This window comes from Balearica regulorum, chromosome 2, assembly GCF_011004875.1.
Source record: "Balearica regulorum gibbericeps isolate bBalReg1 chromosome 2, bBalReg1.pri, whole genome shotgun sequence".
Classification (NCBI taxonomy): Eukaryota; Metazoa; Chordata; class Aves; order Gruiformes; family Gruidae; genus Balearica; species Balearica regulorum.
The window spans coordinates 145,006,795-145,019,498 of record NC_046185.1 but is presented as its reverse complement, the minus strand read 5'-3'; the positions used below and the strand labels follow the sequence as shown (position 1 = coordinate 145,019,498).

Genomic DNA, 12,704 nt, shown 5'->3' with positions numbered 1-12,704 from the left:
AGTGAATGATGATATTTCTAAAACAGATAATGGACACTTACTCTTCTGCTGCGCTCTGGTTTTGCTCTCTGTTTTAGTCTGTAAGGTCTTCTAGGCAGGGGCATGTTAAGAGTCCCTGTTCCTTAAGCCATTGTTCCAGAAGCTCTGACTTTTATGGAAAGTTCTGAGTATCACAGTGGTTCATCCAGCTGGAACTGATTGCAGAACGAAGGCTTATACAGTAATGTGAATAATAGCAGTGCCTTGCCAGAGGTAGACAGGTTTCTGGTTGGAAAGTAAGACAAGGTAGGACATGAATGAAGAATTTGTTTGTATCTTACAGAGGCAAGGTTGTAGGGAGAGGTAGTCTCTTCCCCCTCTTCCCCCTCTTCCCCCAGCCAACTGAAAAGTTTTAGGGCATAGGAACCCCTGAAGAATGACTTGCATACCTGACAGCTTATCTTTTTTATTTTTCCAACTATCTGAATTACTTTCAAAAAATAGAATGTCTCTGTCTACAAAATTTGTATATCTTTTATCCTTACAGTGTCATGTTTGTAGCACCACTACCGTAATACAGAAGATTAAATATTAGTTTACTAGCCAAAACTCACCTAGCAAAAACCTATTAATTCAGAGATGGCTGAATGCATTATAGCTGCATTATCTCTCCAAAGATTTGAACCAGAGGTTAATAAGAAGGCAGACGATCTGATCATTGTGGTAGACAATATGACACAACCCTCTGACAAATCTCCTTCTGCTAAGTAGAGTAGAATCGTAGCAGTTCTTCTGCAATGCCCATTGTCTTAAAACATATTAGGACAGAAGTAGGAAGTAGAAGTCTTCAGTCACATGATCTACATCTTAAACTATGGGATCAAATTCTATGCAATGACCAGTAATAGAGCAAACATATTACTTGTGAAGTAGGCTTAGAGGGTATTCATAACATATGCTTAAATGTGAGTTGTAGTCCCTGACAAGTTTCACCTGCTAATGGCTATAAGTGAAAGATTAGACTATGCTTTTCGGGTTATAATGAAATTATAAGAAGCAGTGTTCCTGCATTTTCTTCTGTCAATATGTTATGATCATTGCTGTATAAATGATACAATACCAGAGAGAATTCTTGTACATTGTGTATTAAAAACTACATTTGCCAGATGCATGAGTGTGTGAAAGGTACGTGTGACATCATTTCTGTTTTGATAGGCTTGTGCTCCCTTATATCATTGGAGAACCCTTAAAGATAGCCCTGAGAAGGACCCTGTTGGCACCTGCTATGTAGCAATTCAGAACTTCAGTGCCTATGCTGAATATTCACCTTGTCGCAACAGTAAGTATGAATAGGAACAATCCTATGTTGGAAGAATTGATATTGCTCTCAGTGTTTTCATCCTTTCAGTCTTCACACAGTCTTGGTTGAATGAAGATTAGTATATTACATTATTGCATTGGATGAGGGTTTAAAGAAAAATCAACATTAAATTACATGCCTGCAATTGGATGCTTTATTGTATAATTGAAAGAGGAGAAATTAAGTAAATTAAGCTTATGCAGTTATAGTGATGAGATATAATTGGTTCAATTTAAATGGCTTTAGAAAGTAGCAAACCTATCTAGATAAGAACCAGACAGCATTTTAAACCAATTATTCATGCTTATGCTGAGTATAAATCTCTCATCAGATCACCATCTGAAGACCAGACCCTGCACAAAGGCCTGTATCACCATTCATGCCAATATCATCCACAATAGCTCATTTATGAAGGACTTCCACTGTGGAAGAAAGCCATGCACATTAGCACTGCTGTTCCATACTCTTCTCTGTGCTCTTCTGAGGATGTGGTAGCTGTCTCTGGACCTTATTTCTTGGGGAATAGGGAAAAACTGCATGTATATTTAGAACCAAGTTGGTTACCTAGAAGTCTACAGAAAATGGCACACATTAGATGACATCAGTTGTTCATCCTGTTCAGCATCCTATGCCTAAGTGTTTATGATGATTATTAATACCCTCATTACCTCAGTGCTCCAATGTATTAAAATCAATATGAAGTATCCAGTGACTTTACCGAGCTTTGGACTGGGCTAGGTCTACGGCAGTTTCTGCACTCACAGATCAGAGAATTGTTACTTTTCTAAAGGTAATGTGTGTAAGATAGCAAATATGATGGCCTTAGCTATCCCTTCCAGTGCAAACAATCACAGCAAAGCTACAGTGGAGTTCAGTTTAGCTGAGACGGGTAGCTGTTTCAAGTTGCATGTGCTAGCCAGTAACATGAGAAGTCTGAATGTAGTTCCTTGTTGCGATGTCCCTTGTACAGACCCTGCTATTGGAGCTAGCATTCTTGCCATGTGCACATGGGCTAATTTCAAAACACACCTTTTAACTGTTCCTCTGCTGCAAACTGTGCTCCTACCTTCGAGTTTCTCATGGATTATTTTGCCGAGAAAGTAAGAGGCATTTAACAGAAAAACTAGACACTTACTTCACGTAATTAAAAGGTCTCTTTCCTGTGAAGATCTAGAGACAGCATCATATCATGTAGCTGGATTTTCCTGACATCTGACAGATGTGTGATAATGTAGCCTAATGATGCTTTCCATGGTCTACCAGACAATCTGCACACCTATAGCAACATGATATATTTGCACGTACATTCAGTGTCACTCTGTGGATTTTCTTTTCTCACTTTGTAATATAGTTCTAAACTGAGTTGTGCTAAGTCTTTCTTTTAAAGCCTAATCCTTGTCCCTGGATGGACAGGTACAGAAAGAAGCTGAATCTGTAAGAAATGATGACCATAAGATCTTCTTCATGTACTTCTGAGGTCTCACTGAGGCTTTGCCAAAGGTTTATGCCATTTGAAGAGAGAGTTCAAATGGCCATTCCTGCTCTCAGTTTCCCAGTCCTGCAGACTTCCAGCACTCCAGTGCTAATAGGAAAGCCCTTCAAATGCATGCCAACCCACTTTGTACAATTCTATAAGAGTTTGGAGACTAGAAATAAAAGTAGACAGAAGCAGGAAGGATGTTTTTGCATGTACAAATGTGCATCCAAAATTATATTACACTTCAGTCCTCATTGAGCAAATGTGTATCAATTAAAGGGCTGGCCCTTGTGAAGGACATGTGCCCCTTTCCCCTGCCATAGTACAGATTACCACGATGTTGTTTGAACATTGAACCATGCTGACCCATCCACTGTGGCAACATTTTTTGAGAATGCCTTAGTAAACACTTATTTTTGTGTTATGGCAGAGCAGACTGTGGTGACTATTCTAGGATTTCTTGTTGTTTACTTTTTTATCACCAGGCAAATTCAAACTGAATCCCTGGTAGTTGTTGCAAGGGTCCTTCCTTGGCCATGAGAGGAGAAAGTCCCAAGTAACCGGTCCTATTTTTCACAAGGGAGCTGCACGTTCAGGGTCCTGGAGAAGGTCTTGATTTGCTCTGCCTCTTCTAAAAAAGAATACACGTCTTACCACATATTTTCGTAGTTTTGCATTTACAGCCTTACAGTTCCAGGGCTGTGTAGGCTGTCTTCCACATGCACTGTGAAATCAATAAAAAGCTTCTACCTTCATAATTGCAGGCAATGCAGATCCCGAAGGACAAGGCTTTTGTCAAGCAGGTTTCAGCTTAGATTTTTACAAGGTGAGATTCTGCTTCTGAAATACTTTGACCAAATGTAATTCTGATATATCCCCAGTGTTCAAGTACTGTCTCAGTGATCAAGAGTTTATCACCTTTCTGTTGCTTATGGAAAGTTTCATGAAGTTGTTGCAAGTTCTTTCTTCCTTTGCAAGCTTCAAATTTTCTGGTTTCATTAATAAAAGAAATACTGTAATCAGCACCGGTTTATCTCTTTGCACTCCGATCTGACTCTGCACAGTCTATCTTAATAGATAATTAGGTGAAAAATTGTACATGCTTCTATCTCAGTGCGTCCCACTTACAATGCTTGCCAGAGACCTGACTTTCAGGAAGTAATGGGCAAGCACCAGCTCTTTTTAAAGGTTAAAATAGCTTGTATAAGAATGCTTTTGGAGGCAGACTAGTCATTGAGTAAGACTATTCTCTTGTGGAGGTGAAAGTGCTTAAGGGAAATAGCTAGTTGTTCTTATATGCCAAGAGGGGCCAGAAACAATATTGTGGGCCAAAGAATAAACTTTGCAACTATTGTTATTGTCTGTGCCATTATTACAGCATCAGAACCCCACATAACTTTGATCATTGCCATTGTTTCCAGTGTTCTGCAGCTACATTGTTATTCACATAATTAATAGCTGAGGAGTAAAGACCTCATTATAGAGCAGACAAAAGTATGAATGTGAAGACCCTCTTTTATGTTGACTTTGTTTTGTTACAAATAATCAGCAATTTTTAGAGTGCTACGTCAGTGCTAAAAAAATTATGGCTTTCATTCAAGTGAAGAGGCATAAGGTGATCTTAACTTTAGCTGTGGATTTTCCTGCACATCCATGTACCTACATCTTCTCCTTGAACAGGGCTGTTCACATTTATCGTGATTCTGATATTCTTTTGGTCATTTAAATTGTTTTTCCCATGCATGCTTAATTTTGTTGTGTTCTTTTCTTGTGTAATTTTATTCAATTCTGCTTTTTGTAGAATGGAGATCTGATAGTAGGCGGGCCTGGTAGTTTTTATTGGCAAGGTATGTTCATCTGGCTGGTTAACTTGATCTAAGAAGTGAAGCAGAAAGTACTGTGGAAAATGTTGTTCCAGATTTCCATTGTTTTCTCAGTTTAAGATAACCAGTCTCTGGTCTGATTTTCAATAAATATATATCAGAAGAATTGCTTAACAAGCAACTGAGCATAAAAGTAAAAGTCAGGGAAAATTCAGGATGTAGGTTCTATGGGAAGTGAAATAAATAGAAATAACCAATAGAAATACTGGCATTTTAGCACATTTGTCAATTAATAAGCCAACTTTTTCCCTAGAAATACTGCAATTTTAAAAATACTTAATATTTGTACAACAGTGGTGGTATTTTCAAAGTTTTGTTACTATTTGTTTCTGAACACAAACTTTATTGCTATCTGTGTATATTTTTAGTTCATTTGTGGCATCACTGTAGTTTCCAAGATGTAGTTTCTCATGTAGATAAAACCTGAAGTGGTTTTGGTAAAGGGTTAAATGGATATTTTTGCTTTAAGCTGTTTTGACATATATGATATAGCTGATTCCTGGACTCTGCCTACCACCTTGCCCATTGTCAGCCTCATTGATGTGTTTTTTTGCATTGCCATTAAAGGAGGAAGATCTAGTTGATTATGATGGTAGGGAATTCATAGCTTTGAATTCTCCATTGAGAAATTGCTTCCATTGGTCCACTACATTTGTACTGTACAGCATCAAAAGGTAGCTGAGCCTGAAAATGCTTGATTTTAGTTTGAATTGGCACCTTGAAATTGGTCTGGAGATATTTTTGTGATGGTTCAACAGAGTCTCAATGCCTTGTTGTATTGATTTATGTGTACTCTTGAGACTTTCAGGGTAGTAATGGAGAAAGATTGAGATAAGATGTCTGCTCTTTGCATCTGTGCTATATTATCCCTTGCAGCTCTGTTCTGATGTTCTGCTAGCTGTATTTTGTAGAAAGTGTCTCTCCTTTATGTCCCTTTCGTTTATGAAGTTGTTTGAATCCAGGTCAGGTAATCACTGCAAGTATTGCGGATATCATTGCAAATTATTCCTTCAAGGATATTCTGAGGAAACTGACACGAGAGAAGCAAACAGGAGTGGCACCACCCTCATATGACGACAATTACATGGGTAAGCTACGCTCTCTGTCAGTTATCAATATAGTCTAAAAGCATGGGGCTTATACAAATGTGAAAACAAGCCTTAAATTGCTAGTGTCCCAATTGTGAGAGAATTTAAACATATTTTGCCTTAAGCACAACAGCAAATCAGTAGTTTGCTAGTTACTTCAATGGAATTATGATCATTCTTAAAATTTTACACAGCAACAGGGTTTGAAGGTTGAGATCTTAAATGGCTCATTAGGGTTATTATTATTTGATCTTAAATAATTAAGCAGAAATACAAATTTTTCCCATTTATATCTTCTTTCATTCCAAAATGAAGGATTGAATTTAAAGTAATTAAAGACTATTTAAATTTTTAATAGGTAAAATTCCGTTCTGTAGCGTTTTGTACAGTACTGCACAAATAATTTGTTCTCAGTGCTCTTTAAAAGATAGAATTGAAGTAAGCAATAACAAAAGACAGTTTGAAGATATTGTGTAATAAATAGAAAAAAGGCTCTTTATGTACCTTTTATTAGTATTGATCTCTAAGAATTTGCATGATATTCACATGTCTCTGCATGTAAGATAGGTTTTCTTCATATAATTTAAGAAAAGATGCAGTAGAATTTGAAGGCAAAGATGCCTCCCTCGCACTCCAAAGGGTAGATTTAAACTGAAAGAGGGTAGATTTAGACTAGATATTAGGAAGAAATTCTTTACTGTGAGGGTGGTGAGACACTGGAACAGGTTGCCCAGAGAAGTTGTGGATGCCCCTGGATCCCTGGAAGTGTTCAAGGCCAGGTTGGATGAGGCTTTGGGCCACCTGGTCTAGTGGAGGGTGTCCCTGCCCATGGCGGGGGGGTTGGAACTAGATGATCTTTGAGGTCCCTTCCAACCCAAACCACTCTATGATTCTATGATTCTATGATCTCTGCCCATAGATTTGAAACTACAGTCCCTGATACAATCCAAAAGTCTTTACTCTGTCAATAGCAGTTATCGCACAGGATTAGTAAAGCTCCAGGAGGTACTTAACTGCATCTTTGGAAATCTGTCTTGCATGTAGAGCTAAAACAGGATACTCACACATTACACTACAGTAGTGAAGACCTAAATTGTGTCAATAACTGTTAGTGGAAACTGCCATAGTACCTACTGTTTTTTCAGATAAATTATTAAATATTAATGATTTAAAAGCTCATTTTTGGAGAAAAGGGATAGATTTATTATGCATTCAGACCTACAGTTAATTTAGTCATAATAATGTGACAAACAGTTTTCCTTTTTTCCACACAGTTTTAGTTTACTAATGTTAGAAAATGTGCATTCTGATGATCAGATGAACAGACAAATCTGATTGTCCTTGCATATTTTTGAAAGAAATGGTTTATCAAGTGTTTTGGTTGTAATTTATCTTTAAACAGGATACTCAGTGGCTGCTGGGGAATTTACTGGAGATTCTGAACAAGGTAAGAAGCTGTATACTTGAATGGAAACCATATGGCCATGCATCTATTAAATTCCTCATTTTGGGTCTCTACACAGGAACATACCTTTTGTACATTTGAAACACTGGTGAGACTTAACCTATCTGTACCCAATATTCTCAGAGGCAAGTATTTCCTTAGAAGGTAAAGCATAACAGAGCAGAATTTAAGTAACGCAAAAGTCTGAATCTGTTGTTGTGGTATCACGCCCATACATCTGTTCAGCAGTTGGAGCTGTGACAGCGTGGTAAGTGGAGCCATCCAGACTCACTTAATTTAGCCAGTTTGGTCACCAGTAGTAACAAGTGGAGCCAACAGTGCAGTCCTGTACAGTCCTTCAGTCCACACTGAAGTTACTGACCTGCATAGGGGCTGCTGGTCCTCAGCATCTGGCTGGACAGGTGCAACGTGGCTTGGAAATGGCTGTGTATGCTGAAAGCACACTTCTGACTGCCACATAAACATCACAGCTCAGGCTAGGAGATAACGTTCAGCTGCTTCTCGTCAAAGACATGTATGTACACCAGCATGCTAGCTCTTGTTCGTGAAAGCAGCTCTTGGCTCTATAAAAGTTTCCCTAGTTTCAGTTCATGTGCCTTAAGGATGGGGTGCCTGGGGTAATTCATTAGCTGATCCTTTTCATATATTATATTTTCCTGCGCAGGCAAAATGCAGTAAGAACAAGTTAGCTGTGCTCTTGCTCCTACCACAACCCTTATATTTATCATCAGGAGACAGAAGAATTGAATTCCTTTTATTAAAACCTAGGCTTAGAGGGAGAAATGTTCTACAGGAAGATGAAGTGTCCATTTAGTCCCTTGAATTTGGAAGAGCTGAATGCACATGAATATATACGTCTGAATATAGAAGCATGCCTGAGACTTGGTAAAGGTTCTTGAATCAAGTAAGCTTGATACAGGGCATATTTAGAAGAATTTGCATTTAGATAGCAACTGTCAACTTCACAAAGAACCAGACATCTCACAGACTTAATAGCATTGCTTAAAAACATCATCACTGTGAAACCTTCACCTGAAATGTTTCATGACCTGTAAAGCACCACCTTCTAGAACTCTACATTCATGATTTGATAAGGTGCACTGAGAAACAGGTTTTAACCAGAATTACAGGATAAATATTTTTTTTAATGTGCAGAATGTCATTACATAACTTAGAACTCAGCTCAGACACTGAGGTTCAAGTTGTTCCCTCTGGCAAAAGGTGACACAGGATATTTATTAGTTTCACATGGCCAGGGAAAACTGCCTTGGACGGTGGCAGCTCCAGTAACATAGTTCTGTAATTCTGTAAGGACAAAATCAGAGCAATCCATCCTGCAGGGGCTAGGTTTAGCAGCAGTAGTTCCTGGAACACCACTCAGGCATTAACTAAATACCAACAATACATAAACCTCACTTAACTGATGTCCTGAACTCATAGCACAAAGTGCTGCGTCAGGAGAACTAAAAACAAGCTGAACGTTGTCTGATTTTTAAGTTGTAAAATAAGTTTTTCAGGTATGTTAGAAACTAATTTTTCTGTGTCTCTGCAAGTTGAATCCAGTGCAGAAGAAAAGCTCCTGTCACAGCTGTCTGTTTGGTAGAGTATGTTAAAAGTAATCAATGATAAATAGATTTTTGTCCATGATTTAGCTATTTTCAGGTGTTCTGAAATTGTACAGGATTTCAAACATATAGTTAGCTGAAAATATCTGTGATCCCTGGTCTCATACCTTAAGAGCTATTTCTTGTGTAAGGTTGACAGTCTGTCAGAAAGTACTGCTGAAGGGGTAGCTTGCTTGAGGGAGTGAACAGCTCCATGGTCCAGACTCACAAAGCCAATAGCAACAGAGTACATGTCTAGAAATGAACCCAGCTCCACAGAACTGCTCCTGCTTAATCCCTATAGAGTTTCCTGTCCTGTGCCACTGTGGGTTAGGAAAAAAAATATATAATTTTGAGTCAAATGCTGTATGTGGAAAAAAAGATGTGTCCCTGACGATGGAAGGCTGCAGCCACATATATATATATATGTATTTATTTTTTTTTAGTGCATACTCACATTTTTGTAATGGGTGGTTCTTTAACCAGTAAGTCAGGTGAATGATTAAAACAAAGAATTGCGTTGTTGGCTGACCTGGGAATTGTCCTGTGTCCTGTTCAATCCTTCATTGCTACTTCCTTCTCCCCTTGACCAAACACATTAAACCACGGGGGAGTATATAAACCCAGAGAGGAACAGAGGAATGTGAGGTTAATACAGGCAGGTGTCTGATGTGCTCTGGTATCTGGTTCCTGCTGCTGTCTTCCGATGTGGATATCCTAATGAGGGAAGGTTTAGCCAGTAAGACTGCAGGCTCTTTGCTTTGCTCTTTGCTCTTTGCTCTTCCTTTCTTTCCATTTTTTCCACTAGTTATTTGAGATTTCATAATCGAGCAGAATTACATCCTAGAAGGCAGCTGGGTCCAATGTTTCATGTTCTTGTTCAATGGATTCCCCCAGTGCCACTTACAAAAATTTCCTTGTAATGCTTTTAGATAGCCTCTGCAGAACTTGTTGAACACTTTCATGGCATCAAGCCAAATAACAGATGAGACAAACTGAAGCCAGAAAGAAAAGGGGTGTTTTTAAGGACAGTTGTGTCTAGCTTCTGTACACGAGATTGTGTGTGATGTCACAACTCATTCTGGTTCCATCAATCCACAGCTGTCAGGTGCTTTATTGTACTGTGCTATGCTAAGTAATGCTAGGCAGAAAGAGATCTCTGGATGAGTGTATTCAACAGTTAAGATGTAATATTTCATGCAACTAGTTGCACTGAATGAATGTTAAAATCTTACGGATTCATGTCTTGAAGCGATTTGCAGATGTTTCTGATACAGATAATAAACCAAAATCCTAAGGGTTATATGTCAAGAAAGAATTTAAGTGGCACAGGAATCATGTTGCATGCACCACTCAGCATAACCAGTTCACTGCTGACCATTTATCTTTTCAGAGTTGGTTGCTGGAGTCCCAAGGGGAGCACAGAACTTCGGCTATGTATGTATTGGACCCACATTTTATCCTTTTTATAGTGAAAATGTAGTTAGACCATTTGGAAGATTAAAGTCTACGTTATATTTTCTGTCTCTTTGATCCTAAACTTTCTAATCAGAGAAAACTGCTACTGACTTTCACCCTTGGGCTTACCTGGCTGAGATGAAATGCCTTACTGGTTTGGGCTTTGAATATTAAGCACTTAGTCCTTTCTGAAGTTTGTTTTCAGTAGTCAATCACAAGCATGCTTTGAGTAGGACTAGTATCCCTATACCCGCTGCGTGTTATCAGACCTAAGCTCACCCATAGGTTAGCATATTTCATGTGCAATGCTGTGTCCACAGTGGAGAGAAGTCCAAGTTCAGATTATTTATACCCAGTGTTTATTTTCAGTGCTCTAAGTATATACACTGCATATCAGGTGCAAAGAGTCATGAGATGCAGTTAGAAGTGAAAGGAGAAAACAGTATACAGGTGTGGATACATCTTCTACCTCATAGGAAAAAAAAGTTTCAGAACTAATCTGATTGGGAAACAGAGATCCCAGCCACAGACACGTTCCCTAGTTTGGTGGGCCCAAAACTCCTTGTTTCTCTGGAACTTACTCATACCATTTTTCAGAGGAAAGATGTGTATGTGTGTGTGTATATATATGTCCATGTGTACATATTTCTTTATGTTTTAAGTGCATGTTTTTGTGCGTACTAAAATGGTCACTGATTAGCCGATAGTCTGTGATTTGCTGCTGTTCACAGTGTCCAGTAAGGAAGGAAAATAGTCTTTTCCCCATTTTATTCATGGGGGACCTGAGACTCATAAAATCTTAGCGATTTGTTCAAGATCATATAGGAAAACTGTGGGGAAATGAAAGAATTGTTTTTTTCTTGGCCACTTGGACCATGCTTCAGTGAGTCAAATTGGTTTGCAGTGATGTTACACTGTAGCATCTCCATGTGTGCTTGAAACTTTCCATATTTTTCTGTTACCAGGTCTCAATTATTAATTCTTCAGACTTGACCTTTATCCAGAACTTCACTGGTGAACAGGTAATGTCAAGCAACTATCTGATGAAGTATTATATCTCTAGAGGATATGGTTTCATTAGCATAGTTTCAAGAATATATAAAATATTTTTTTAGAATTAATAACCATAGAAACAAAGAGGATTATCAGTAAAAACTTTTTTAAAGTTGATATCTGATATGAAAGCCTATCTGTTGTTTTTTATTTCCAGATGGCGTCTTATTTTGGGTACACTGTTGCAGTATCTGATGTTAACAATGATGGGTAGGTTACCAAATACATTCAGCTCCACTGAACATTCATAGAAGCAATGCCTGATATTTATTAATAAACACAGGTTTTCAGGTGCTTCATACCTCAAAATGCTTCTCTTGGCTTCTCTGCTTTTCTAATTTTAATTGTTCAAATGGACTTATCTTTGTGCAAGCACAGTGGCACAAGTATTTGCAGGCCTACTTTCAGTGAGTTTAACTTCCTCAATATTTATTCAAAGCAGTATGATAGAGTGGGAATGTCCAAAGTCTTAGAAAACAGATCGAGGTAGAAGAACAGTGAATAAACAGTGCTAGCTACTGCTGGGAAAAGATAGGGGAAAGTCAAAAGTTCTTTCTCCCATTCTCACAAGCAGGTAAGTCTTCTCACATGTGGACCCTCCATAGCCTCACTTCTCAATTTTAAAAGCTTTCCAATATAATCAGCTCCTCATTCCAGCACCTGCTGGTTGGCCATCCATTTTCACTATCCAGAGGACCAAAAAGTGTCTATGGCCCATAGTGGTAAGGACAGGCATTGTGCTTGTCTCAGGGAGAATGCTGCTCAGCTTGCAGGGTCACGCCTAAGACACTCTGGATTTCAGGCCCTGTTAAACAAAACGCTTGCTAACTTTGAACTCATGTAAAGTCTGATTAAATGCTTCAGAAGATTATTACTTTAGTAAGTGAATACTGATACTTGCTTTCTTGCAAGGAGATAAAGATCTCTGAATCTCAGACCCATGGAAATGTGCACAAAGGTGAGCCAGGATTATATTTAGAGCTGTGGCATACTGCAAAATGTCTTAGATGTGTCTATTTCATATTCTTTTCCTGTGATTATTTCTTACTCGGTGCTTAAACATAGTGCATTAAATAATTTCTCTGGGCTAAATCATTGCTTTCCATCAGTGACTAGTGACCCCTTAAAGAGTGAGGGATACGAGAAAAGTAACAAGGTCATAAAATGTTATTGCAGTTACAAAACAAAACAAAGCAGAACAACCAACCAAACAAAAACACCCCAAAAAAAGAAGCTTTGACAGTTTCTGTGGTGGCTTCATAGTACTTCAAATCTTTCCAAATTTGTGAGGTCAAATTTTGTCATAGTACCGTAGCTTTTGGAAATTCCTATTTTTA

At 38.4% G+C, this 12,704-nt stretch overlaps 1 protein-coding gene across 2 annotated transcripts in view; it reads left to right on the top strand.

Moving 5' to 3' along the window:
- The window catches only part of ITGA8 (integrin subunit alpha 8), a 107,039-nt gene that overhangs the window by 11,308 nt on the left and 83,027 nt on the right, over positions 1 to 12,704 (top strand). For both annotated transcript variants that reach the window (XM_075746269.1, XM_075746270.1), the window contains 8 exons: positions 1,195 to 1,318; positions 3,581 to 3,642; positions 4,618 to 4,663; positions 5,662 to 5,787; positions 7,190 to 7,234; positions 10,250 to 10,293; positions 11,280 to 11,336; positions 11,525 to 11,577. In XM_075746269.1, coding sequence (XP_075602384.1) covers positions 1,195 to 1,318; positions 3,581 to 3,642; positions 4,618 to 4,663; positions 5,662 to 5,787; positions 7,190 to 7,234; positions 10,250 to 10,293; positions 11,280 to 11,336; positions 11,525 to 11,577 — 557 coding nt within the window. The remainder of the gene's footprint in view (positions 1 to 1,194; positions 1,319 to 3,580; positions 3,643 to 4,617; positions 4,664 to 5,661; positions 5,788 to 7,189; positions 7,235 to 10,249; positions 10,294 to 11,279; positions 11,337 to 11,524; positions 11,578 to 12,704) is intronic.